This window comes from Crocodylus siamensis, chromosome 13 (assembly GCF_052110815.1).
Source record: "Crocodylus siamensis isolate JL-2025a chromosome 13, ASM5211081v1, whole genome shotgun sequence".
Classification (NCBI taxonomy): Eukaryota; Metazoa; Chordata; order Crocodylia; family Crocodylidae; genus Crocodylus; species Crocodylus siamensis.
In genome coordinates this window covers 11,496,843-11,522,924 of record NC_143407.1, presented here as the reverse complement: position 1 = coordinate 11,522,924, position 26,082 = coordinate 11,496,843, and the positions used below count along the sequence as shown (strand labels likewise).

The 26,082-nt window shown below is 53.1% G+C and overlaps 1 protein-coding gene across 1 annotated transcript; it reads right to left on the bottom strand.

The window, feature by feature from the left end:
• Positions 1-1,504: 1,504 nt before the first annotated feature.
• Positions 1,505-10,689, bottom strand: LOC149853921 (NFATC2-interacting protein-like). Its single transcript, XM_090026199.1, has 10 exons — positions 10,609-10,689; positions 6,684-6,755; positions 6,485-6,619; positions 5,872-5,929; positions 5,628-5,736; positions 5,473-5,553; positions 2,958-3,138; positions 2,720-2,864; positions 2,446-2,570; positions 1,505-2,351 (listed from the first exon to the last, which is right to left on the bottom strand). The coding sequence occupies exons 1-10, from the start codon at positions 10,618-10,620 to the stop codon at positions 2,193-2,195; spliced, it is 1,077 nt and encodes a 358-aa protein (XP_089882325.1). The 5' UTR covers positions 10,621-10,689; the 3' UTR covers positions 1,505-2,192.
• Between the last annotated feature and the right edge of the window lie 15,393 nt (positions 10,690-26,082).

Genomic DNA, 26,082 nt, shown 5'->3' with positions numbered 1-26,082 from the left:
CAATTAATAGGAGAAATGGCATTCCCACCTCCAAGTCATTTTTTTCCAGCTGCTGGGAGACTCAAGCCAACATCACTGCACTGAGGATGCTCGGGTCACATTTGAAAGGTTATCTCTGCACCCATGAGGTTCAGCTTCTGGCAGCTCATGTGAGCAGGATTTGGCTCAATGCCTTTCTTATTGCAAAGTGATGGCAGGAAATGGGATGTATCTAGTCATATGGTAATAGGAACTGACTGTTTCATGGCAGCCATGACTCACTCATTGTGCATTCAGAAAGGTCAGCACTTGCTGCAGAGTAAGACACAAATGTCAGCATCGCACTTCTGTCTTCCTTCAGCTATTCCTGGAATATTTCCCTCCCCACCCGAGTAGCAGAAATAACCATTATTCCTAGCAATGAAGGTTCAGACATTTTTCATCTGGATGGTAGAGAAGAATTAAAATGGCCTCTCCATGGCTTCTTGATGGTCACATTACTGGAGTGAAGGAAGGACCTTGCTCTATCCTTGGAATCAGCTCTTCCCGCCTCGTGTTCGCAAGCTCATGAAAAATGGAACGGCGCACTGGTGATCGCACACCTACAGTGACCTCCGTGCCTGGTTACTGGCTGAGACTGAGGGATGGCATGTCGGGGTCATGGCAGGAGCAGGGGGGCACTGAGGGGCCAATGGGTAAACTCCAGCCTGGGGGGGGTCACAGGGGGTTCAAGTTCCCCCATAATGGGGGGAAAGGTCACAGCACAGTTCTTAGGGCAAGAGGGGGTCACAGAAAGGTCAACATGGGGTTACTACAGGTCACATTGGGAGTTATTACAGGTCAAATCCCACCTAATTAGGTGAAAGGTCACCAACTTTTGGAGGGGGGGGGACCAGGGGGTCACAGAAAGGTCAATGTGGGGTGGTTACTATAGGTCAAATGCCCCCTAATTAGGTGAAAGGTCACAGCCAAATTTTTTGGGAATCCAGGGGTCACAGAGTTCAACTTGGGGTTATTAGAGGTCAAATCCTTCCTAATTAGGTGAAAGGTCATCAACTTATTTTTTGGGAAACCAGGGGTCACCGAGAGTTCAACTCACCGGGGGGGGGGGTCACAAGTGGTCAGATTTGGGGTCACTACAGGCAGGTTCCTATAGCCTGAGCCCCCTGAGGTGAGGTGAGGGCAATGCAGTGCTCCTGGGGCCCCTGTTGCTTCCTGGCTGGTCAAAGGGCTGCGGTGGGGCTGTGGGCGAGAGGCACGGCTGGGGTAATGGCAGGGAGCGGGTGAGCAGGGTGGGTGCTACATGTCTACACTCCCCGTGTCCCAGGGAACAGCATCCGGGCTCCCTGCCTTCCCCACGTGTCCCCGTTGCCACCCTCCAAGTCACATCCGATCCTGTGACCCAACCTCCTTTACCCCCGTTCCTATGGCAACCAGGCCCTCCACTGTGTCCATCCACCAGCAGATGGCAGGGGCCCCAGCTCCTGAGTCCCCCCCGCACTGTGAGAGGAGCACGAGGCAGCCAAATGGTTCCAGTAAATTTATTCATATATGAATATGGAACCCAGAGGGCAGAGCTACCCCAGGTGACAGCACCGGGAGCAGATAAGTGCTGTGACATCCTTGTGGCCATCCACCAACCCCTGCCCCGGTCTGGGCCCCACCAAAGTCTGAAGTGATGTGAGACAGGGAATCCTGACAGTGGGCGGGCCTGATATCACTATGACTCTGCAGGAAGGGGCCCAAAGCCAATGGGGTGCAGGGAAGTGCATAGAAGTCAAGGCCCAGCATCCTGTCACATCAGCCAGGCCCTGATGACATCATGGGGTACAGGAGGGGAACCCAGCCCACTTCAGGTCTTAAAAGACGGCACTAATGGGTGACATCACAGGTGGGGATTTCCCAGTGGGCAGCTGGGGCTAGACTGGTGACAGGGAAGCAAGGATGACATAATGGACTGAGGAAGATGTAGAGCCACACCCTGATGACATCATCTGCATGGTGGGCGGGGCAAAAGCCAGGCCCCAGTGACATCCAAAGCATGGCAGGTAAGGCTAGGGCCAGGCCCCGATGATGTCACTGCCTGGGTAGGCCTAGGTCCCAAAGACACTGCTGGCAGATGAGCGTAACTAGGTCCAAACTTGCTGATGTCACCCACACGGTGGGCGGGGCCAGGTCCAGCCTCCAATGACATCACGGCAGGGTTGGCAGGGCTAGTTCCAGGCCTCGATGACGTCGCCAGGCTCCAGCCCCAGCTGCTCAGGGGTGTCGGAGGGTGGCAGGAGGCGGCCGTCGAAGACGAAGCGCAGCGGTGCTGTGTCCAGCCCAGCTGCTGCACGGTACCGCCCCATCAGCCCGGACAGCGGCGCAGTCTGCAGAAAGAGGCTCAGTGCTGGGGCCGGGCTCCCCCACCCCACAGAACCCAGGCTCTTGGCCCCCTTGCTCCCACCCAAGGACCCCTCTCACCTTGGGCACGCTGAACGTGAACTGGGAGCCTGGGTCACGACCCCGCACTGTCAGGCTGAGCTCATCAGGAGGGGGGCGTGCCTGCCCACCAGCGCCACTGTCCTCCACCGGCTCCACCACGCAGTCTGTGCGACATGCACAGCTCAGCACCCAATGCCCCACCCAGCGAACCCAGACATCTGGGCTCCCAGTCCCCCTGCTCCAACCCCCACCAGAGAACCCAGGCATTTGGGCCCCCGCTTTCTGTAGGAAACCCAGGTGTCCAGGTGCTCACCGAGGATGTCAGCCACACCCAGGCCAAGGGAATGGGGGGTGGCACTGGGCTCCAGCAGGCGGTCGTGCCACAGCAGCAGGACACGGGAGGGCAGCACACCCAGGAGCTGTGCCAGCTGCTCAGCCGCCTGCCGCAGCGGCTGCGTCTGTGGGAAGCAACAGGCGTCAGGAAGGGGCAGGCAGCCCGAACCCCCCACCCCCAGGGTGTGTTCCACAGAGGTGGCATAACAGGGACTCACCGAGTCAAGGGGCAGGCGGTGCAGCTGGCCACGGCAGCGCACCTTGAGGCGCAGTGGGGAGCTGGTGAGCACCGGGGCAGGCGCCTCCAGGAACACAACATCGGCATCAGGCTCCGTGCGCAGGCTGCGCTGAGCTGCTGACAGCAGCGAGCTCAGGCCCCGCAGCTGCTGCTCCACCGCCCTGTGGGGCCGCAGGCACAGTCAAGGGCAGGCTGGGGCACCCCCACACTGCACTATCCCCCATGCCACCCCTCATGTCCCCTCCCAGCACTGCCCCCCACACACCCCAGCACCCCACATATTCCCCCACACACCCTGCCACCCTCCATGTGCCCCCCACACTGTCTCCCAGACACCCCCCTGCACCTCCAACACACCCCTCCAGTCACCTCCACTATCAGTTACACTGTGTGAAAAGGACCCGTGTGAGCGCTCACAGCTGTGGTGTGAGATGGGCAAGAGGCCTGGTGAAGTGTGTGGGTGGGGGGGAGTTTGCTGTAGACCCAGGCCCTAACCCTAGCCACCAGCAGGAGTTTCCTGAGCACAGGCCCTGGTTCTCATGGGGGACTTCAATCCCCCTGAGATCAGTTGGGGGTTCAACACCGCTGTGCACAGGCAATGCAGGGAGCTTTAGGACGGTGTTGGGGACAACCCCATGGTGCAAGTGCTGAAGTGGCTGACTTAGGGCCATGCTCCTTGACATGCTGCTCAGGCAGGAGATTGGTGGGGAATGGAGCAGTGGATGGAAACTCAGGCAGCAGTGACCATGACAGGACTGAGTTCAGGATCCTGAGGAGAGGGAGGACAGAGAGCAGCAGAGGAAGGACCCTGGAGTCCAGAAAAGTAGACTGCGAATCGCTCAGGGGACTCATGGGCAGGATCCCCAGGGACACCAGACAGAAGGGGAGAGGGGTACAGGGGAGCTGGCTGGACTTTGAAGAAGCCTGACTGAGAGTGCAGGACCAGCATGCAGGAAGACGAGCAAGTCCGGCAGAGACCAGCTGGGCTTAGCAGGGAGCTCCTCAGTAAAATAAATCACAAAAAAGAAGCTTGGAAGAAGTGGAAACTTGGAGGAAGGAGGGAGGAATGTAAGGATGTGGCGGGGGCAGGTGGGGATGCAGTCAGGGAGGCCCAAGCGCAGCTGGAGCTGAAGGGGAACAAGGATGTTGGTACAAGAGGAGGGTCAGGGATGTGCGGGTCCCTGAATGAGGGAGGCAGCCTCGTGCCAGAGGATGCAAAGCAGGCAGAAGTGCTTGATGCCTTCTTCACCGTCGTCGTCACAGGCGAGGGCAGTGCTCAGACAGCTGCACCGGGCAGCACAGTTTGGGGAGGAGGGGAGCAGCCCTCGGTGCTGACAGAACAGGTTAGGAACTATTTAGAAAGGCTGGACATATACAAGTCCATGGGGCTGGATGGGAGGCACCCAAGGGTGTTGGATGATGTGATAGCAGAGCTGCTGGTCATGATCAACATGGTGATCAGGAGACATCCCGGATGACTGGAAAGGGGCAAACAGTGCCCATCTTTAAGAAGGGGAAGGAGGATCCAGGGAACTACAAGCCCCACCTCTGTCCCTGGAAAAATCATGGAGCAGATCCTCAATTCTAAGCACTTGGAGAAGGTGATCAGGACCAGCCAGCAGGGACTCGCCAGGGGCAAGTCATGCCCAACCAACCTGCTTGCCTTCTATAACGAGGTGACTGGCTCTGTGGATGCGGGGAGGCTGGGGGATGTGGCCCACTTTGATTTTAGTAAGGCTTGGATACGGTCTCCTACATTCTCACAGGCAAGATAAGGAAGCGCAGGCCAGATGAATGAACTGGAAGGGGGATAGAGAAATGGGCTCAGAGGGTAGGAATTAGTGGCTCTGTGTCTAGTGGGCAGTCAGTACCAAGTGGAGTGCCCCAGGGATCGGTTTTGTTCAATACTTTCATCACCGGCCTGGAAGATGGCACCAATGGACCCTCAGCCAGTCTGTAGAGACACTGGAGGGTTGGGCTGGGATTCAGAGAGACCTGGACACGTTGGAGGATTGGGGTAAAAGGGATCCCATGCGGTTCAACATAGTCCTGCACTTGGGAGGGAACAAGCTTCTGTCCTGGGGCAGGCTGGGGGCCAACAGGCTGGGCAACAGCTCTGCAGAAAGGGACTTGTGGGGTTGCAAAGGGGACTGTTCTTAGTGGGGGCAGATGACAGGACAAGGAGCAATGGGCGCAAGCTGCAGTAAGGCAAGCTGAGGTTGGATACGAGGAAGTGTTTTCTCCCGGGGGGGGGGAGCACTGGAACTAGCTCCCCACAGCAGTGCTGAAGTCTCCATCCTGGCCGGGGTGATGCACTTGGGGCTGGTCCTGCTTTGGACTGGATGTGATCCCCTGGAGTCCCATCCTACCCTAGTTGTTGGTGAGTCTCTGATCCCCAGACCCCACCCCTGCTGCTGAACCAGAGCCCTGAGACCCCTTGCAGCCCCCCAGGCCCCTCCCCAGACCCCCTCCCTCTGCTGCCACAGCCCACTCACCGGATGGTGTGGTGCGTGCAGCCGCGGCGCCGGCGGGTGGGGACCGGGCTGGGGGGCGGTGACGGGGATGTGGGCCGGACCCTGAGACACACACAGGGGGTGTTGGTGGGGGTGGTGCACAGACCCTGCCCCACCCCCACACCCCCATCACTCACAGCATCTCTGGGACCTGGGAGGCCTCAACCTCCTTCTCCTTCTCTGCTGGCGCCGGGGGGGCTAGGCATGGGGCTGGGGCAGGCAGTGGGAAATCCTCCAGGTCTGCCTCTGGGGGGGGCAGGGAATTAGGGGGGGTGCCCTAGGGAGGGGACTCCCCAGAAGCATGACCCCCCCCACAGCAGTGCCCCTCACTCCCAACCCACAGCCCCCCACATGACCCACCCAGCGGTCCCCCCGCCTTACCTCCCTCCCAGATAGCGGGGTGCACCTCTAGGGGGCACAGCTGGAAGCTCTTGTCCACCTGGGGGCAAGAGAAGGGGGGAAGGTGTTACCCACAATGCCCAGCTGCACTGAGAGGGCCCTCTGCCCCCTCCCCACACCAGGTGTAAGGTAGGGATGCCTGGGGTATGTGGGGGGCCATGTGGGGACTGGCAGCCCAGACACCCAGGGTCTCCAGACTAGGAGGGATGGAAGCCCGGATGCCTGGCATCTCCTGGCTAGGGTGGGTAGGAGCCAGGACGCCTGGGGTCTCCGGCCCGGGGGGGGCGGGAGCCTGGATACCGGGGGTCTCCAGCTTGAGGGGGGGAGCTGAAATGCCCAGTCTCTGGACTAAGAGGGGCGGGAGCCCAGACACCTGGGGTCTCTGGCCGGGGGTGGGGGAAAGCTAGGATGCTCAGGGTCTCTGGACTAGGCAGGGTGGGAACCCTGACACCTGGGGTCTCCAGCTTGGGGGTGAGGGAGAAGCCAAGATGCCCGGGGTCTCTGAACTAGGGGAAGAGGGAGCCCGGACACCCGGGATCTCTGGACTAGGGCGGGAGTGGGAGCCCGGACACCTGGGGTCTCCGGGCTGGCTCACCTTGCTGGAGTAGATGGGCACAGCCACAACCCTGGTGCTGGGCGGGAGGCGCCGACGCTTGGGGCGAGGGGGTGCCGCCACCCTTGTGTTACTGTTGCTGCTGCTGCCCCCTGTGTGGCGTGGGCACGTGTCCACCTGCAGGAGAGAAGCAGGGTCAGTGCTGGGTGTTCCCCAGCCCTTGTCCCCCCCCAATACTCACCAGCTCCACGTCGCTGTCACTGCTGGACTCTGGCGGCGGCCCCCGGCCCTGCTGCAGGGGGACCCCTATGGCCTGTGGGACAAGAGCGATCAGAGCCCATGCCCAACACCCCGGCAGTGCCCCCTGCTCCCACTCCCTGCCCCAGCGGTGCCCCCGCTCCTGACTCTCCCAGCAGATGAGGCTGCAGTTGGTTCCTTATTCCCGGTTCCTTTTTCAAAGCTAATCTAGACCCAATAAAAACTTGTTATTAACGAACTAAACAACTTAGAGAGACAGAATTTCATTAGCTACACACATGTACTAATTAATATGTAAAATAATATTTCACATCAAGTACAGCGCCCTAAACGAAGGTCAGATTAGTATGGGATTATGGGGCAAAATACTTCTTGGGCCACCCCTAATTTCATGGTGATGCCACCAGGCGGCTGTCCCAAAGAACCATGACCACAGTCCTGCCCGACCCAAAGCACGATTTGGCCGTGCCAGGCTGCCAACTAATGGTCCCCATGCCCACTATACTAAGTATAATGGCTTGAATAAGAAATTGGCTTTCAGGCTGGGGTTATGGCTAGAAATTCTGCTTGGGCTACCCATCAGAATACCTCTGTGCGACCAGGGGACTGTCCTGGACATCTGTGACCACAGACTTGCCTGGCCCAAAGCGCAGTTTGGCTGTGCCAGGGTGCCAACAGACAGCACCCCAGCCACTGTACTAAGTACACGGACCTAAATAAGGAACTGGATTTTTGCCTGGGATTATACCCTCCTTGGGCCACTCCAGACCATGTCCCTGTGCCATGGGGGAAAGCTTCTGGAGATCTCTGACCAAAGAACTGCCCAACCCAAAACACGGTTTGGCTGTGCCAGGCTGCCAATAGACAGCACCCAAGATACTGTGCTAAGTATATGGAACCGAATCAGGAACTGGATTATGGGCTGGGATTATACCCAGAAATCCTTCTTAGGCCACCCCAGACCACACCTTGGTGACACCAGGGGATGCTTTTGGACATCTCTGAGGAGATATTTGCCCAGCCCAAAGCACAGTTTGGCTGTGCCAGGCTACCAAGAGACACCACCCCCCAGACACTCTGCTAAATATCTAGAACTGAATAAGGACCTGGATTTTGGGCTGGGATTATACCCAGAAATCCTTCTTAAGCCACCCCAGACCACATCTCTGTGGCACCAGGGGACTCTCCTGGACATCTCTGAACAGAGACTTGCCCAGCCCAAGACAGTTTAGCCACGCCAGGTTGCCAACTGTCACCCACCCCCAGACACTGTGCTAAATATATGGAATCGAATAAGGAACTGGATTTTAGGATGGGATTATACCCAGAAACCCTTCTTGGGCCACCCCAGACCATGTCTTTGTGCCACCGGGGGACGCTTCTGGATATCTTTGACCACAAATTTGCCCAGCTCAAAACACGATTTGGCCGTGCCAGGCTGCCAACAAACAGCACTGAAGCCACTGTGCTAAGTATAAGGAACCGAATAAAGAACTGGAATATGGGCTGGGATTATACCCAGAAGTCCTTTTTGGGCCACCTCAGACCACACCTCTGTGGCACTGGGAGACACTCCTGGACATCTCCGACCAAGACCTGCCTGGGCCAAAATGCAGTTTAGCCACACCATGCTGCCAACTGACACCACGCACCAGACGTTGTGCTAAGTATCTGGAACTGAATAAGGAACTGGATTTTGGACTCAGATTATACCCAGAAATCCTCCTTGGGCCACCCCAGACCACATCTCTGTGGCACTGGGGTACTCTCCTGCACATCTCTGACCAGAGATTTGACCAGCCCAAAACACACTTTGGCCGTGTCAGGGTACGAACTAACAGCACCCCAGCCACTGCACTAAATTAATGGACCTGAATAAGGAATTAGATATTGGGCTGGGATTATTGCTAGAAATCCTTCTTGGGCCACCACAGACCATGCCTCTGTGCCACCAGAGGATGCTTCTGGGCATCTCTGACCAGAGATCTGCCAGGCCCATAACGCAGTTTGGCTGTGCCAGGCTGCCAACAGACAGCACCCAAGCAACCTGGCGTGGCTATACTGCGTTTTGGGCTGGGCAAGTCTCTGTTCAGATATGTCCAACAGCCTCCCCCAGTGCCACAGAGATGTTTTCTGGGGTGGCCCAAGAAGGATTTCTAGCTGTAATCTGAGTCCAAAATCCAGTTCCTTATTTGAGGCCATATACTTAGCTCAGTGTTTGGGAGGTTTCAGTTGGCAACCTGGCACGGCTAAACTGTGTTTTAGGCTGGGCAAGTCTCTGGTCAGAGATGTCCAGGAGTGTCCCCCAGTGCCACAAAGGTGCGGTCTGGGGTGGCCCAAGAAGGATTTCTGGGTATAATCCCAGCCCAAATTCCAGTTCCTTATTCAAGTCCATATACTTAGCACAGTGGCTTGAGTGCTGTCTGTTGGCAGCCTGGCAAGGCCAAACTGTGCTTTGGGCCGGGCAAGTCTCTGGTCAGAGATGTCCAGGAGTGTCCCCCAGTGCCACAAAGGTGCGGTCTGGGGTGGCCCAAGAAGTACTGGTGGGTATAATCCCAGCCCAAAATCCAGGTCCTTATTCAGGTCCATTAATCTAGCACAGTGGTGGGGGTGCTGTTAGCTGGCACCCTGGCATGGCCAAAGTGCATTTTGGGTTGGACAAGTGTCACTGTCCAGGACAGTGCCCCGGTGGTCTGGGGTGGGCAGAGAAGGATTTGTGGGTATAATCCCAGCCCCAAGATCCAGTTCCTTATTCAAGCCATTATACTTAATATAGTGGGCATGGGGGGCTGTTAGTTGGCAAGCAGGCATGGCCAAACCCTGCTTTGGGCCGGGTGGGACTGTGGTCACGGTTCTTTGGGACAGCCCCCCGGTGGCTCACCATGAAATCTGGGGTGGCCTAAGAAGTATTTTGCTCCATAATCCCATCCTAATGAGCCTGCAATGCGATGCTGCGGCTAGTAAAGCGACCAAAACGCTGGCTTGCATCCATAGATGCTTCTCGAGCAAATCCCGAGACCTCATTCTCCCCTTGTACTCGGCCTTGGTGAGGCCGCAGCTGGAGTACTGCGTCCAGTTTTGGGCTCCACAATTCAAAAAGGATGTGGAGAAGCTTGAGAGAGTGCAGAGGAGAGCCACGCGCATGATCAGAGGTCAGGAAAACAGATCTTACGATGACAGGCTGAGAGCCATGGGGCTCTTTAGCCTGGAAAAGCGCAGGCTCAGGGGTGATCTGATGGCCACCTATAAGTTTGTCAGGGGTGACCACCAGGATCTGGGGGAACATCTGTTCACCAGAGCGCCCCAAGGGATGACGAGGTCGAACGGTCACAAACTCCTGCGAGACTGTTTCAGGCTGGACATAAGGAAGAATTTCCTTACTGTCCAAGCCCCCAAGGTCTGGAACAGCCTGCCAGCGGAGGTGGTTCAAGCGCCTACATTGAACACCTTCAAGAGCAAATTGGATGCTTATCCTGTTGGGATCCTATGACCCCAGCTGACTTCCTGCCCTTTGGGCAGGGGGCTGGACTCGATGATCTCCCGAGGTCCCTTCCAGCCCTGATGTCTGTGAAATCTATGAAAACTAATCTGACCTTCGTTTAGGGCCCTGGACTTGATGTGAAATATTATTTTACCCATTAATTAGTACTGTATGTAGCTAATGAAATTCTGTCTGTTTAGGATGTGCAGTTCATTAATAACAAGTTTTTACTGGGTCCAGATTAGCTTTGGAAAAGGAACCGGGACTGAGGAATAAGAAACTGGGAATAGGGAACCGGAAATTAGGAATAAGAAACTGGGAATAAGGCATAGGGAACCGGAAATTAGGAATAAAAAATAAGGAACCAACTTGAGGCTCATCCCCGGCGGCGCCCCCAGCCCCCGGCCGTGCCTCCCCCCGCACGCACCTGGTCGGCCATGGCGCCCGTTCCCGGCGACCCGCCCCGCTGGCTGAGCCCCGCCCCGTAACGTCTCGTCTCGCGCGCCCATTGGCCGCCCGCAACAGAGCGGAAGCGCGTGTTGACATAGAGCGGGCGCGTGCGCCACTCCGCGTGCTTTCTCCCCCTCCCAACGCATCCCGCGCGAGGTATTGTGGGAATTGTAGTTCTCAGCTGGGCGCGGAGCCGGCGCAGGCGCTGCGGCCGGCAGCGAGGGGCAGCGCTGGGGTCGTGGAGGGGCTGCGGGGGGGGGGTCACCTGCGCAGCGCGTTGCCGGGGCGGTGGCGAGGCTGGTTGTGCTGATACACGCATGTGCACACGCGCCCACCCGCCTGCCCCCAGCACTGCTGCCAGGGCGATGCTGCCCGCTGCGGGAGGGCCCGGAGGCTGTGCGGTGGCCTCGGGTCCTCTGGCCTTGCGCAGCCAGGTCGCCCTCAGCTCTCCTGGGAAACGCCCTGCGAGGCCACAGCTCAGGGCCACTTCCCTCCCCGCGGCCCGGAGATCTCCGACACGTCCGGGGCCGCGGGAGGCCTGGGGAAGGAAGTCGGCGGAGGCAGGGACAGGCCCGTGAGGGGAAGCCGGGCCCGGTGGGCGCTGCTTTGTCTCCCCTGAGGCAGAGGAGATGGAGCAAACCCCCGCAAAGTGGGGCCGGGACCTCATGAAGCCTCGCCCCCCCCGCGGGGCTGAGCTCTCCCCCCGGGGGGAGCCGTGCTGCGCGGACACCGCACTTGCGGGCCAGGCTCCGGCTGGGCGCCCTCCAGACGCCATCTTCAGTCTCCCTGTAGTCACTCGGCTCTGACCGTTCCCGGGCTTTTCCGTACACGCCGCGCTCGACGCGGCGGGTCCCGCGGGGTCCGAGTTGTGCGGCTGGACGCAAAGGGCACCTCCTCCCGGGGTGCCAATGTGGTAACACCTGGATCCCGGGCATCGCCGTGTCAGCGCAAAGGCGGACAGATGTGCACCTCTACAGACTAAGTGAACATGATGAGCCCCAGCGCTCTTCATCACATGCCGTGGAAGGACGCCTGGGCTGGGGGCATTAGTCCAAGCAGGGACTGGGGAAGTGAGGGAAGTTATCCTCATCTGCGCTCCCATGGGAACCCTGCCAGGCCGTTCCCGGCATTGCCGGACACTGTTGGCAGGAGCTTCCCAGTGTGGGCGCAGGGGAGGGCGGAAAGCCCTGCCTCCAACCCAAGTCCCCCAAGGCCTGTGACCACCGCCTCTGGGGGCGGCCTCCTTTGAGCAAAACGCTCCCCACTCTTGGGCCATCCTGGCCCACAATTTCACATTAAGCTCTCCAGCACGTCCACATCTTACATGAAATGGTCTTTTCACTCAGCTGCTGCCCCCGACTCTCCCCAGGCCAGGGACCCTGGCAGGGACTCACCCCACACCCGGCTCTCCCACGACTCAGGCTCCCCACTGTTGTCTTGGGCCTTGTGCTGGAAGTGACGCTGGACCTGCATCCCCCCAGGCCTCTCAGCCATTGTGGCTTCCTCCAGGGCAAGGACCGGGTCTGTATTCCCTGTCCCAGAGACTCAGTCACCCATGGTGCTGGTGCTAGCTCTGCCCTGTTGCTCAACGGTGCTCATGGGCCCTGCTCTGCTAGTCTGCACTGACACGTCCACATTATCCCCGCCACTCCAGTCCTCTGCTTCTCCCTCTGGCTTAGAGTCCTGGGCCGTCTCCTTCTCAGTGTCAAGGTCCCGGGGGTTGCCAGCTCTGCCCCCTTCCTCCTCACTGATCAGGGCATTTTCCCCCTTTCATCCTTAGGTCTCACGCTCCCTTCCAACCTGGCTGTGGAATATTTATGCCTGAAGTTTCCTTATAGCTGCTCCATAAACCCCTCGTTCATTATTGCTAGTCTGCTGCTGTGTGGACCCCACCAGGCTAAAACTGATGTGCTGGAATCACTCAGCCAAAAGACCTGGTCATCAACTAATTTAAAACAATCTCTTGCCCCTCACTACCCCTTCCTAGTAATCCATGGTAGGGGCAATGCCGCTTGAACGTCCAGTCCCAGAGCAGTCCAGACTAGAGTTATCCAGCATGGTCCACTAAGGGGTTTTAGCAGCTTACCTTCTTAGAGAGCTGTTAAAAGAGTAGAAGTGAACATCTGCCTCTGTTTTCCCTACCCCAGGCAGCTGTGAAAAATGGCTAGTGTAGTAAAAGTGCGCAGTTCAGTGACTACAGCAAAGGCCGAGAGCCCAGAACACACCTGGGCTCCAGCCAGGGATCTGCTAATGGCTCTGTGCATGTCACCGCAAGCAAATTGTTTCACCCTTTTCTGCTCTACTTTCCCCATCTCTCAAGTGGAATAACTACCGTCTGGATATGTTACAAGGCCTAAAGATTTGTAACAAGCATTGAGATCCCTGAAGAGCAGGTAATATGTGTGACTTTTATTGGGAAACCATGGACAAACCCTTTTGGTGGTACTGGAGGTGGCAAAGCATCCAAATTCAGAGTGCTCCATGATGGACTGTAGGCTACGGGTGTCAGTGACTCACAGCCCCAATAATCTCTGTGTCTGTGCTGGAAGATGAGTGACAGGGAAGGCGCAGAGATAGCAAGAGCCTGGGACAGTTGTGAGTTGCCTCAATGGCTTTTTTTTTCTCATTTGCGTATAGAGAGCTATGGTCTGTGGCTCTTATTTTTCTAAAGTCTGTCAGCAAAAGCAATCTGCTTCTAAATGCCTCTTGCTGCTCTCTCGATTTCTCATCATGTCTTCTGAAGTGAGCAAGAAGAAAAGGGATGAGAGCGGTCAGTCAGTCATGTTGCCATGTCATTATGTCAAGCAGATTTCTGACGGGTAAAAAATTACCACATTAAAATCCTGCATATGCTCAGTGACTTGGTATCTGCGATTAATGCTGAACAGTAGGGTAGCACAGCAGTCATTTGTCTAGTTAGCGACATTGCCGCGTGTTTGTGTTTCACGAGATTCTCCGCTCGCTGATAAACGAGGAGGCAGTGTCACATTGTTACAGGGGCACCTGGGAATGCAGGACTGGCCTGCTAGCGTCGGATGAGGGGGCTCTTTATTGAAGAAGCACAGTCCAGGCACTTGTTCTTTATTGCTTAAAAGTTTAACATATTAAACCAAGACAAAAGAGAATCTACAGTGGGAATTTTGACTGAATTCTCCTCCTATTGAAGTCCATGCAATGGACCTCAACTGCAAACCAATTCTGATTGGTTTTTGAAGATCTTGCAAAGGTTGATCAAAGTAATTTCCACCAGCTGCCGGGGTCCAGGAATTTCAGCTTAGCTCTACCTCCAGCCAGAGACCAGGTTTTGAACTTGTCTACATGAGAAAACGGTGCATGTTTTCAACATCAGGTTGTGCTGCTTTTATGAACACCTTGTAGGCCAATAAACTCCTGTTTAAGGAAGATTCAGACTTGGTGGATGCAACTGTTCCTAAAATGGCTTTGGGTCAAACTACTGTGTCCTGCCTTGTGGTCCCATGTTCATCATTTCACACTGGCTTGGGAAAAGAATCCAACTGGAGGGCGCAGGCAGAAGTAACACATTTTTCCTGATCTAGCCACGGAAAGCAGTCTGCAGGCATAACCAAACAAGTGCATGGCTGCAGACCGATTTTAAAGGGCTCAAGCCCATGAAAATATGAGGGTCGAGATAAACGTGCTCCAGATGAGTGTGTTCTGTAATGTGTGTCTGCAGCGCTCCCAGCCTGTCACTGTTTTCAGACTGGGAGGGGGGAAAGGGAGTAGTGGGAGTTTGTTTTGGGGTTTTTTCAGCCTGTGCTGGAGGGTGTTTGTGGGGGGGCTCTAATCCACCCACCCCACCCTCCAATGCTAGCTGGGGAACCCCAAGAATGAGCTCCCCCTCCTCCTTTTCCCCCCTCCCATTCTGAAAACAGCAAGAGGCTGGTGGGGGGGTGGCATGGCTATGGAGTCCAGGCTGCAGGCTCCCAGTTTGCAGTGGCTTGTGCCAGAAGCCAGGGGACACTAGAGCACGGCTCTCTGGCACAGTCAGCATGGGCTGTATGGTCACTCCCTCTTCCTGCAGCCCCCAGGGTCTCTGGGATTTGCAGTCCAGAATCACAGCAGCAGGCTTCTGCAGGGTTGCTCATCACTTCCTCTTCCTGCCTCCTCCAGGATTTGTAGTCTACAGTCACAGCCAGCATTAAGTAAGCAGGGCAGGGCATGTCTGTAGTCAGGGGAAGGGAAGTTTTACCACTCTTCCTGGCCCCAGACCCGAGCAGGGGTACGCTGGGGAAGGGGGGCAGTGAACCAGCCAGTGAGTCAGTTCTCACTGCTTCAGCTGCTCTCTGGAGCAGACGGCCCAGCCCGGGGCTGCAAAATGCTGGCATGCTGGGGGACTGTGATTTGACTTGCACAGGAAGGGGTCTGGCACAGAAGTTTCATAAAGTTTCACTTAAGCCTGATACTACATCCAACCAGGTTTATCTTAAACCGGTTTCAGACATTTTGAAACTGGTTTATGTGCACTCAACTTCTATTCCGTTACAGGTTTAAACCAGTTTCTGATCATTTAAACCAGATTACGTGTAACTTCTGTCTCTAGCCTAGGTCGATTCCCTGCTTTGGCATGTAAGACCATTTGCAAATGTATCAAGTTTCACCTTGAGGCTAGGTGGATGTGGAGCCCCACAGCTCTACCTGCCGGAGTACTGTTCCAGTGCTGCTCTCACACCCAGCAGCCTTACCAGGTGTTTCGTCAGGGGGCCACAGAGCCCTCTAATGTCTGAATATTCCTAATGGACACCTCATTTAGATGCATTGTCAATACTTAGTACTGCACATAGTATTTGCTGTAGTGAGCAGTTCTGCTAACTCAGCAGTTCACCGGGATCTCTTTCGGTAGGCACGTTTTGCAAGATCAGGCCACTGACTCTGATAGAAAGCAATGATGCTAAACTGTCACATGCTCAGCAGTGTCTGATAGAGATTCCTGGTCTGGACCATACTGGTGTCTATGCAAACCCTGGAGTGCAGTTGCTGTTGGCCAGACTTTTTGCTTGTTGAAAACTCCTCCTGAGAACTGTGGCTGAGGATATCATTAGTCTCAGTCAGTGTAATGATCCCCATTTTATAGATGGGGAAACTGAGGCACAAATCAATGCGTGCTCAAGGCTAGGGCAGCAGCAAAATGGAGAGTGTACTCCTGGTCTCCAGCCCAGTGATCTGACCATGAAGCACACAGCTTCCTCAGTGAGACTAAATATTTGAGTAAGGGGTAGAGCATTAGGACTGTTTTGCTCAGTCCTGTTGCGTATCTGCTGGAGGCCATAGTAAATATATAAGTATAAATCTTCCTTGACACATCAACAACCTGGTGCTGGGGTGGCAGGGTAAGTGTTCGGTACAAAACAAGCTGTATTTTGCATTGCCTTCCCTACAAAGCATGTGCAGAGAATTAAACCTTTCTAAACAGAGGATGTGAAGATTATGTGGTGTGAATGATGCATAACAGAGAAGCAGACTGTCTGCATTGGAGAGAGCTAAAAGCAGTCATCAGAGTAATAACAGTGAGTTACTGAACCTGCGCGGGAACGCTGACAGCTCACCAAGTCACACGTGTCCTGGTGTTCACTGACGGCTCTGCAGTAGTAGAGCTTGCAGGAACAGCCAAACAGGATCGAGACAATAATCCACGCACAGTAACCCACACAATCCATAGTCTTGTCTCTAGCACTTGCTGTCTCAGAGGAAGGTGCAAAAAAATCATAGAGACAATTATAAATTAGCCTGCCCACAGGAAGCATCTTCCCTGTCCCTGCCAGGTGAGAATTTTGTTTAAGCTCTTGAAGAACATGGTTCATTTCTATTCTATTTTACACCAAAGTAAAATATATAGCTATCCCGATCAAAAGAACAGCTCTTGCTGTTGACTTCCCACCAAGCTATCCACCTGTTTCCAACCTCCCTTCTTCAGGGAAGGTCTCAACACACACGTGCCAAATGCACCTGGATGCTGTCAATCTTCTACTACACAATGTTATCAGGCTACTGCGCATTAAGCATCTCGTGTAGATGTGCCCAGTTTGTTCCAAATCCTAGTTCACCGTGGGACTCTCCGAAAAAGCAACTTTTTCAGGCCTGCTTGGAAGTGTTCAGAAAGGGAAAAGCAGATGAGGGGGCTCACAGAGCAGTTGGAATAAGCCAGCACCGAAGACAAACTGGAGGCTACAAAACCTGCTGAAGTCCCTGGAAGGCTGTGGGTTGCAGAGAGATAAATCATCACGGAAGAGGGGATCCACATCAGGATAAAAACTGTTAGCACAGTCAGGATCATGATGGTGGCCTTCTGGTTGAGATGGATGGTTACTGATGAATGGACTGTGACCCTCTTCCTGCACCAGAGGGACTGGATAATTCTGGAATAGCACAGAACCAAGAGCAGCACAAACGGCAGAAAGGCAATGCCTCCAAAGAGAACAAAGTACAGGAAGGTTTGCTCTGGGGTCATGAGGAGCATACAGAAGCGAGCATCACCAATCTCAATGACCCCTTGGTGCATCCAGTTGGGGATGGAGACAGCAAAGCCCATAAGCCACATGCTCATGCAAAGCCAAAACCTCTGGACCTTATTTGTTGAGAAGGAGCAGGTTGGATGGACCACTGCTAGGTACCTCAGGATGGATGTGGCCACCATGCTGTAGAAGCTGCAAAACATGGTCCACATGGAGAAGCTCTGACTGCTGATACAGATGGCCACCCCCAGCTGCCAGTCCTCATAGACAAAAGTGAGCAGCAGCACTGTGACATTGTACAAGAGGAAGACCAGATCTGAAATGGTGATGTTAACCATGAGGGTGTTGGTCATGGTGGAGACAGAGCTGCTGCTGCTGGCTTGAAGACCCTCAATCAAGACCAGTAACATCAACAGGTTTCCCACAAAGCCAACTAACAAAATGAGGCCACAGCAAGAAGCAAAGATGCATCTGAGCTGCATCTCAGTCAAGCCCAGGAAGCTGTATCCACGCCCATGTGTGGAGGTGAAGTTGCTTGTGGTGTTAGGAGCTAGAAAAGCAACTGCTGTGGTTGATGATAAGTCCATTGTTCCAGCCTGAATGAAAGGAGAATAACAGTCTCAAATGGCAAGAAGTAGAAATTGTTATTTAGGTTGCGCCTTCCATCTGATCCCATGCAAGCACTTCATAAACACTGCAGCAGCTTTGGAAGGAAGAAGATGAATTTACCAATGGGGTAGCACAGGGAGACAATGACTTACCAGAGTTATAGAGAGGCCAAAACTCCTCCTCCCTCTGCTTTCTCTGCATGGCAAAACTTACCCTCAGCCAGGAAGGGATGGTCTTCTAAGCATTGTCCATGCACAAACCAAAGGGGTATCTCCAGAGTAACATTAGCTCTGCCAGGACCACTCACCAGAAGCTGATCTTCCACCTATCTGGCTTCCTCCATCCTCCTACAAAGCAGTGACTCCAGTTTTTTGCTCAGTCTCAGGTACTGGGTACCAGATCATGCCTCAGATCCCTTGACTGCTGCAGCAGCTCTATAGCCCCAGCAGAGCCAGCGCGGAAGGTGCTCCTGGGGTCTGGGTGGGCGATGTGCAGCACTGGGTGACCACAACTAAGAGAAGCACTTACTGTACACCCTTTGGGAGAAGAAAATAGTATAGCTGGGGCATACATGGGCTGGGATGAAGAAGGGGGTAGAGATGATGGTTGTTTCCCTTGTGATTTTCTGAGAGCACGCTACTGAACAGCATCTTAGGGGTCCTAGTGGATGCCATTCCCACTCCTCTAGTGCGTGGCAAGCCAGATAGAGAGGTCAAGGGGCCTGTTATAGACCTGCCAAAGGGCATCTACACTGCATCTGGGGTGCTCTTGGTGTGGGATGCTCTCAGGCCCACCCCACCTGCCCGCTCCCTCACACACCCTGAACTTGGAAATGCAGAGTGAAGCCATACTGGAGATGCCCCTGTAGCAGCTTCACCACCACATTTCTGGGGTTGGTGCCTGCGAATGGAGTTGGTGCATGGAAAGCACTTGAGGGTGCCCCTTCCTGAGGACACAGAGGATGCAGACATGCCCTGGTGGAGCCCAGCTGTTTTAGCTCAAGAGATCTGTGCATGAAGATACGGAAGTCCCAGGTCTGATTCCCTGCTGTCAATGACTTGCCTGTCTCATGGCCCAGTGTAATAGGCTGCTCCTCAGCTGGGAGGAACAGATTTGCTACTATACGTTGCCAAATTTTGGACAAAACAGTTAAAAAAAAGCCTCTTTAGTGATCAGCAAAGTGCTCTTTCTCCTCCTGGAGAATCCCAAACCCTCAGCAAGCAGATTCTGTTTCATGCACAGAGACCAGCCATACACTATTGGCTCGTGTGACTTGTCACTCCAACTTCAAGGAAAGTAGCTAAGCAAGAGGGAACAAGAGTAAAGTCTCCATAAGAGACAGCAATGTGGATCTCCACCTTGCTGCCATCTGGGCTGAATACAGGAGCATTTAATCTTTCTTGATTCATGGCCTCTATTTTTCCAACAGAATTGTCGCTACCTCCAACAAAATTGGCAATCCCAGTTGTTAGTGCAGTATGCTCAAGCTTCCCAAGATTGGGTTAGATTGGATTTGCCTAATTTACATTTTGAGTTGGGGGGAGATTCATTAGAGTCACAGTTAGAAAGGCATATTGATAGGGATAATCAGATCACCCAGAAGAGAAAATTGTGGGGAGTTGGTGAAGGCAATCGGATGGCAAGGTTATCCCTGCAACATTACATCAGGATTCAACAAAAGAAATTGTGGTACCACACTTATTGTGTTGTGTGGGGAGAAAGCGCAGTCCAAAATTATATAGCTAAATTGAGATCCTGGTTACTGACTCTATCTCAATACAGGGGAACTCATGCCCCCACAATTGAGCAAATTACTGAACCCATTAAGGCGACCCCAAAGGTTCAGCCAAGCGGTACAACTCCTCGAAGAGTTGGCCGATCAACCTCCAGGAAAGGTAGGGGAAAAAAGAAAACTTAACAATATCGGAAAACAGTCCGTAAGTTTTCCTCTCCTTCCCCAAGAAGAGGGAAGAAGAGCCCTTCACCCACCAAGTGAAGGTTTGCACCGCTTGGGCTCGTTGAAAGGGTTATATCAAAATGATGTTTTGGAGTTTAATCCAAAATGGAAGATTCCTGATATAACTGGAGCCCATTTGAGTGAAAAAGTGTGCCAGGATTTCCCTAGTAGGACATGGAAGTACCTATTCCGTGCAAGGTTTTGGCCAAAGCAGAGCATTTCCTTTAAGCCTAGGGAACTTGGTGTCATTAATAAGTACCCTATTAATGAGCTTGAGCATAAAAACCTGGTGGAAAAATATTTGGATAAGCTATTTGAGGCTGAGATCCTGTACAAGCGAGAGTCACGGCATGTATTATCATTCCATGATACACCTTTTCCTTGGGAGCTTAATGAGTTACTACCTGACAAAACATCTTGTAGTAACCATGACAGAAGAAGAACGAAAACTTCAGGGAATGGTAAAACTAAGCCAAAAGATATTCGGACCTATGTTAGATGCTCCCACAGGAAAAATAGGGACACTACCAGACAATCCTTCACCCGAAGAGGTAGCAGAGTGGATTCAACAGCCCAACCGATTCCATCAATGGTTGGCTTCACTTCCCACAGAACTGCAAGTGGAAGTCATAAAAGAAAAAATCAAGAATCAACAGCTAGCGGACTTCATGAGAGCTTATCCAGCTCCAGAAATTCAGCAAGCCGAGCAGCTGTTTACTGTGGAAGAAGACCAGAGGATAAAGAAAGCATTTCAATGTCATCAACAAATTTCGCAAAGGTTGGCAAACAAAGGGGTTGGGCGAGTAGACATCAGGTGCCTAGATGTGATGAAATCACTAAATCTAACAAATGGAAGCGGTCACCTGATGGAGAACGTCAATATAACCCCTACATCAACTCCCATGTTGCCCAAGCCAACCGCAGCTTTTCTTCCTTATGCAAGGAGATTCAAACTGAGAAGGAACCTAACAAAAGGGGACCCCTCAGAGGACCTCAGTTTCAACAGAAAAATGGCTGTCACTATTTATATTCAAGTACTCTGGTACCTAGTGGCATTTCTGGGTCTGTTTTTCTTGTTAACTGCAGTGGAGTGTGGAAATTTAAAGGTGCAATGCAGAGAAAACAAAGTCAGAATTAGGCCTGGGTATTTGACTTGTCAAATAAAGTTCAGCCAATTATCAGTCAAAAATTGTAAAAAAAAAACTGCCAATGCATCAAAAGAATACAGAATAAAAGCACAAATTTTCCATTAAGTAATGTGTCAAAAAACTATACAAATCATATTTCTATTCAGCAAACTACAAAAAAGGTAGATTTTTGTAAAATTACTATAATTGTTGACCAATCAAAAAATATGCAGTCAATTGACTGGCTAGTTGACAATATTTGACTAGTCAGTTGACCAGCTTGCCAACCCTAGTCAAGATTGTAAATGTAAATAGCAATGGGCACATCCCACTGAAAGATCCCATTCATCTGCTTCCAGAAGCAACCCCCTTTTCTAGTTTAATATACCCGTGTGGTCCTCTGAACCCACCAAGGGTTCAGTACAGCTTAGCAGTTAATGTGCTGGGTGTTGGACCTCCTGCTTCTAATCCGAGTTCAGTCACCCTGCTGAGTCCGTGGTATTACAAGAGGTACTTTCCTCTTCTCTGCCTTAACTGCCCCAAGTGTTAATAGGAAAGGATGAGCGTAACCTCTTCCCTGGGAAGGGAGGTAGCAAGACTACGTTAATTAACATTTGGGAAATGCTCCACTGCTAAGGGACGGAGATTACAGTTAGGTTGGTGAAATTAAAGCAAAGATGAATTTCATAGATGGTGCAAGGGCCAAGTCCCTATTGCAGCAGATTTTCTACCTTTCAGACCTTGGGAGAGACCCCACATTTGCACTAACTCAGCTCTTCTCATATACACCAGGCTTCTGTTTTCTTGCCCAGGTAGATTTCTTTTGGGAATCCCTGAGCTCATTCTCTAGGATTTCCCTGAGCCTACCCTTTGCTCACATGGCCTCCTGTTCCCTGTTCACCAAATGCCCTCCAACAGCATCTTTACTTTACCCCTTTTCTTACAGCACCTTCTGCACCCATCTCCAGCTGCCAGCACTTAACAAAGGGACAGCACCTTTGATGACAATGACAACAATTCACAGAGAACAGGGCTACAACCCACCACACTCATGGCCCACAGGCCACCTACCTTCCTTTAGGTTGTAATGATATTTAGTCACTAGCAGCCAGGTCTAGATTTGAACCTTGATGAGCACCTACTCTGGACTCATTCAAATGGCATATGGATGCTTATCTTGTGGGGGGCATTTGACACCAGCAGACTTCCTGATTATGGTAGGGGGGCTGGACTCGATGATCTTGCAAGGTCCCTTCCAGCCCCTAATGTCTATGAATCCATGCATCTATGAGCAAGGCTGTAGGTATCATTGGGCTCAGTTCTAGCAAGGGGGCCCCGTTCAGGATGGACCTGGTACATTAGCTACTTAAGTTCTGGTCTTCTCGTGTGGCTAGAAATCAAAACATCTGCCACAGACCCAGTATTTCCCCGCCAACTACCTGACTGCAGCCAATCACTGATGTCTGTCTCTCAGGCATTTTGCTTGTATTTTATTATAAAACCTTAATACGGGTCTAGCTCTTTAAGCCTTGTTCCTGGGCATCTGGACATCAGCAGCAGGGACTGAGCAGTACTGAAGAATGGCAGGAGAGAGTCAAAGCAGCAGTTCGGGGGACTTAACATCTGCTGTGCTAAATTTGGGTGTCCTATGTGATACCAGCTTATCCTTTGATCAACCTGGCTTGAAAAGTCAAGGTAAAGGAAACTTGCAATAACACTTGTGCCAAACCCCAGACTCTCCTGCAAGGAAATGTCTCTTACAAGAGAAAAGCCTCTTTCTCACTCAAAAGACCGACTCTTTGATCATGGACCAAGACAATCTCACCATTTTCTTCCAAAGGAAGAAGACTCACCTGGCCACAGGAGTCTCGTGTAGAAACAGGAGTTGGGGGTGTAGCTAGTCTGCAGGTGCCTCTCACCTGGCTGGCTGGGAACGGCCCTTCCTTAGATGATACACTTATGGCTGCAGGTTATTTTATCCTTGAACAACTGGGAAATACAGAGACAAGAGGGCAGAGTTTTCCTCCCCTAGTCACTGGGTGTGAGCAAAGCAGGCTAGAAAAAAGCCAGGTTTCTCTACACATGTGTCCCACAGCAATCTGCAGCCTGTGTATGTAGAAAGAGGAAGCTATTTTCATCCTAGATTTTCAAAAGACTTGTGAACCCAAGTCCTCTGTGACTGCTTGTGGTCATTAAAGATCTCTGTGATTTATTGCACAAGAGTTGGGCATGCTAACACAGTGACTGGACGAGTCTGTATTCAGGTTTTGAAATCGCACCTTCCTAAATTTCCCTTTCCTAAAAGGTGGCTTCATCTGAGCAGGGGGTGATGTTCAGAGTGGGCTAGAGAGAAGCTTTCCTACAAAGGCTGGGACTGTTCCATCCAGAGGGCTCTCACCTGAAGTTAAAGCCATCCGCCCCTCTTTCTGACACTGCCCCAGACCCAGCACCGGGCAAGGCACCCTGCCAGGGGGGTCAGAGGAGGTTCTGTGCAGACCCCGGGTGGGGCCCAGCAGTCCCCTGGGCTCAGAGGTCCCCCCACAGCCAGAGCAAGGCTCTGCCTCCCAGTGCAGGGCAGAGGAGGGTGTCTCACACCGGGGGTTGTGCCAGTCCCTTGCACACCTTTGGACATCAGAAGCTCACTGGGGGCAGTGAGTGGCCTCCTGGGCATAGTGTTGGGACCCTTCTACGAGGACAGCAGACCCTCGGGTGCTGGTCTGGGTTTTGCTCAGCGTCAGCCTGGCTCATGGCTCTTTGCCTTTTGAAGGCCCCGGAAGCAGCTCTGCAGCTCGACCAGGCCCTGGGGAGGGTATTTGGGCAGGCTCCTCACATATCCGCACTCTGCAGGACACGGCTGTTCAGCTCCCAGAGGGCAGCCCGAGGCCGCAGCTGCCCCCAAGCCCAGGTCTCCCCGAGAGCCTGGGGCTGGGGCATGGTGCTGTGAAACAGGGGCTGGGGGCCTCTGAGCGCCCCCTTCCCTGCACCCCTTGGCTGGGCTCGCACAGGAGATGGGATCCCACGGTGCTCGTTCTCTGGCGGCCTAGAGCCCTGGTGGGGTGTGACCGAGTTACCTGGTTGGGCTTTATGGAGTGGAGACTGATGTTGGGGTAGCGCGTGGTGGGGCCGATGCTGTACTGGCTGATGTTCTTGTTGGTGATGTTGGCGGACGTCTGGGACAGGTGCTGGGATATTGCTCTCCCTGTACAGGGAAAACTGTGAAGGGTTCGTGAGATGGTCCAGGCAGATCCCATAGCCATGACGGTGTCACCACAGGCAGGGGACACTTCCTGACAGTCCATGGACTTGGGGTGTGCAATTAGTGCTGGTGAAAGGTACCACCAGACTGAAAGCCCAGGAGGCCTGAGCCCCTATTTGTCCACTGCAGCAGGGCAGGCTTCCCCCACGCTTGAGGAGGGACCTGCCCAGAGCCGTGAGAGGTGCCCCATCCTCAGGGGGCTCTTAGTCACTGGCGGCCTCAGCCACAGAAAAGGAGACTGGGAGAAGACTAAATAGCAGTCTTCAACTACCCGAAGTGGGGTTTGAAAGAGGACGGAGCTGGACTGTTCTCAGTGGAGACAGACGACAGAATAAGGAGCAATGGTTTCAAGTTGCAGCAAGGGAGGTTTAGGGTAGATATTAGGAAGAAATTACTCATGAGGAGGGTAGTAAAGTACTGGACAGGTTACCCAGAGAGGTGGTGGAAGCTCTATGCTTGGGGGGTTTCAAAACCCAGCTAGACAAGGCTTTGGCTGGGATGATCCGGTTGAGGCTGGTGCTGCTTTGAGCAGGGGGTTGGACGAGATGTGACCTCCGGAGGTCCCTCCCAGCCCTCATTTTCTATGAACACCTTCTCTGGAGATGTCCATCCAAGACGTCCACACTACTTTGCAAAAACCAGAGGCCTAGAGCCAGATGTTCCAATACATTAGGTGCTTTCAGGGATTGACCTCACAACAAACCTCAGGGTTATTGCCCCAAGCGGTCAGATGGCAGAAGCAAGGCACAGACTTCTGCAGCGTCTCAGAATGACTCTCTGATGAAGCCAGGACCCAAATGAAGATTTTCTCATCGGCCTGACTCACCCTCTCTCGCTTTATGCCTCAGAAACAAGAGAGTGAATAGCCCAACCTGAGGGTGCTGTGGGACACACTGTCTTTCTGAAGTGAGCCGCTGTGACGGCAGCCACGGAGGGGTGGTGAGAGGGTAACTCGGTAGCACAGGGGCTGCAGCAACACGATGCTCAGCTACTGAAGTAGCCCTGCCAATAAAGGATTGCTGGGCCAGTTTCTGTGTGCACAGCTGGATTTAGAAGCTTGTGGTACAAGGCCGGGCTAACCCAGATGTGGTGAATTTCTCCAGTCTGGAGAACTTGGCTAGATATACAAGTAAAAAGGTATTCTGAGTTGTAAGTCATTGGAGTCCACCCTGGAATATCCCACATAAAAAAAGGGGGCCTTGATCTCATAAAGCATTTCGATACCTAAACTTTTTTTGACAAAGGGACAGGCCAGGTTCAAAGAGCTAATGCTGGGACCATTTTTTTTTAATCTTCATTCATCAGCTCTACCTAGCTTACAATGGCCCGTTTTATTCTTACAGCCTTTTCCGTGAAAGTCTGTGTAGTGAAACCTCCCAATCTGCTTCCTTCCCTTGATGAAGGATGGATGCTGACACATAACAAAATCACCTCATCTGGTACTGAACACTTCACTTTACTTTTAAGCCCCATAAATTAAAGCAAAGGCAGACAACTTAAGATGTAACATAAAGTGCAAGGGAGCTCATGCACACAAGCTGGGGCAGTAACACCCAGAGAAAAATCTCACTGCTTAATTTGACACAGTTATAATTAACTCCAAAAACTACACAACAATTTAAAGCAATTAATAGATATGGTATCTATTTGCATACCACACACCACCCCTAAATACAACACACACACCCCTTGTTTTTAGAAAGGCAGGATGAAAGGGGGAAAAAAATTCTTTCAGTCTGACCTGCCACAGGCTCACCGTGCCTGATTGCTGGCTGTATGGAGCAGGGGCAGACTGCACTCATCAGCATCACTCCCCCTTCCCTTGCTAACCCACCAAAAAGTACTGCCAATTCACCATCAGCCATAAAGAATCAGAGACAATGAGGGTTGGGAGGGACCTCAGGAGGTCACATCTAGTCCAATCACCCGATCAAAGCAGGACCAGCCCCAACTAGATCATCCCAGCCAAGGCTTTGTCAAGCCGGGCCTTAAAAACCTCCAAGGATGGAGATTGCACCACCTCTCTGGGTAC

Bases quoted from the DNA above. Each gene is read 5' to 3' on its own strand.
- LOC149853921 (XM_090026199.1), bottom strand. The intron at 2,865-2,957 runs GTGAGTCCCTGT...TGCTTCCCACAG, and splicing joins ACCGCCTGCCCCTTGACTCG to ACGCAGCCGCTGCGGCAGGC. The intron at 2,571-2,719 runs GTGAGCACCTGG...CATGTCGCACAG, and splicing joins GGGTGTGGCTGACATCCTCG to ACTGCGTGGTGGAGCCGGTG.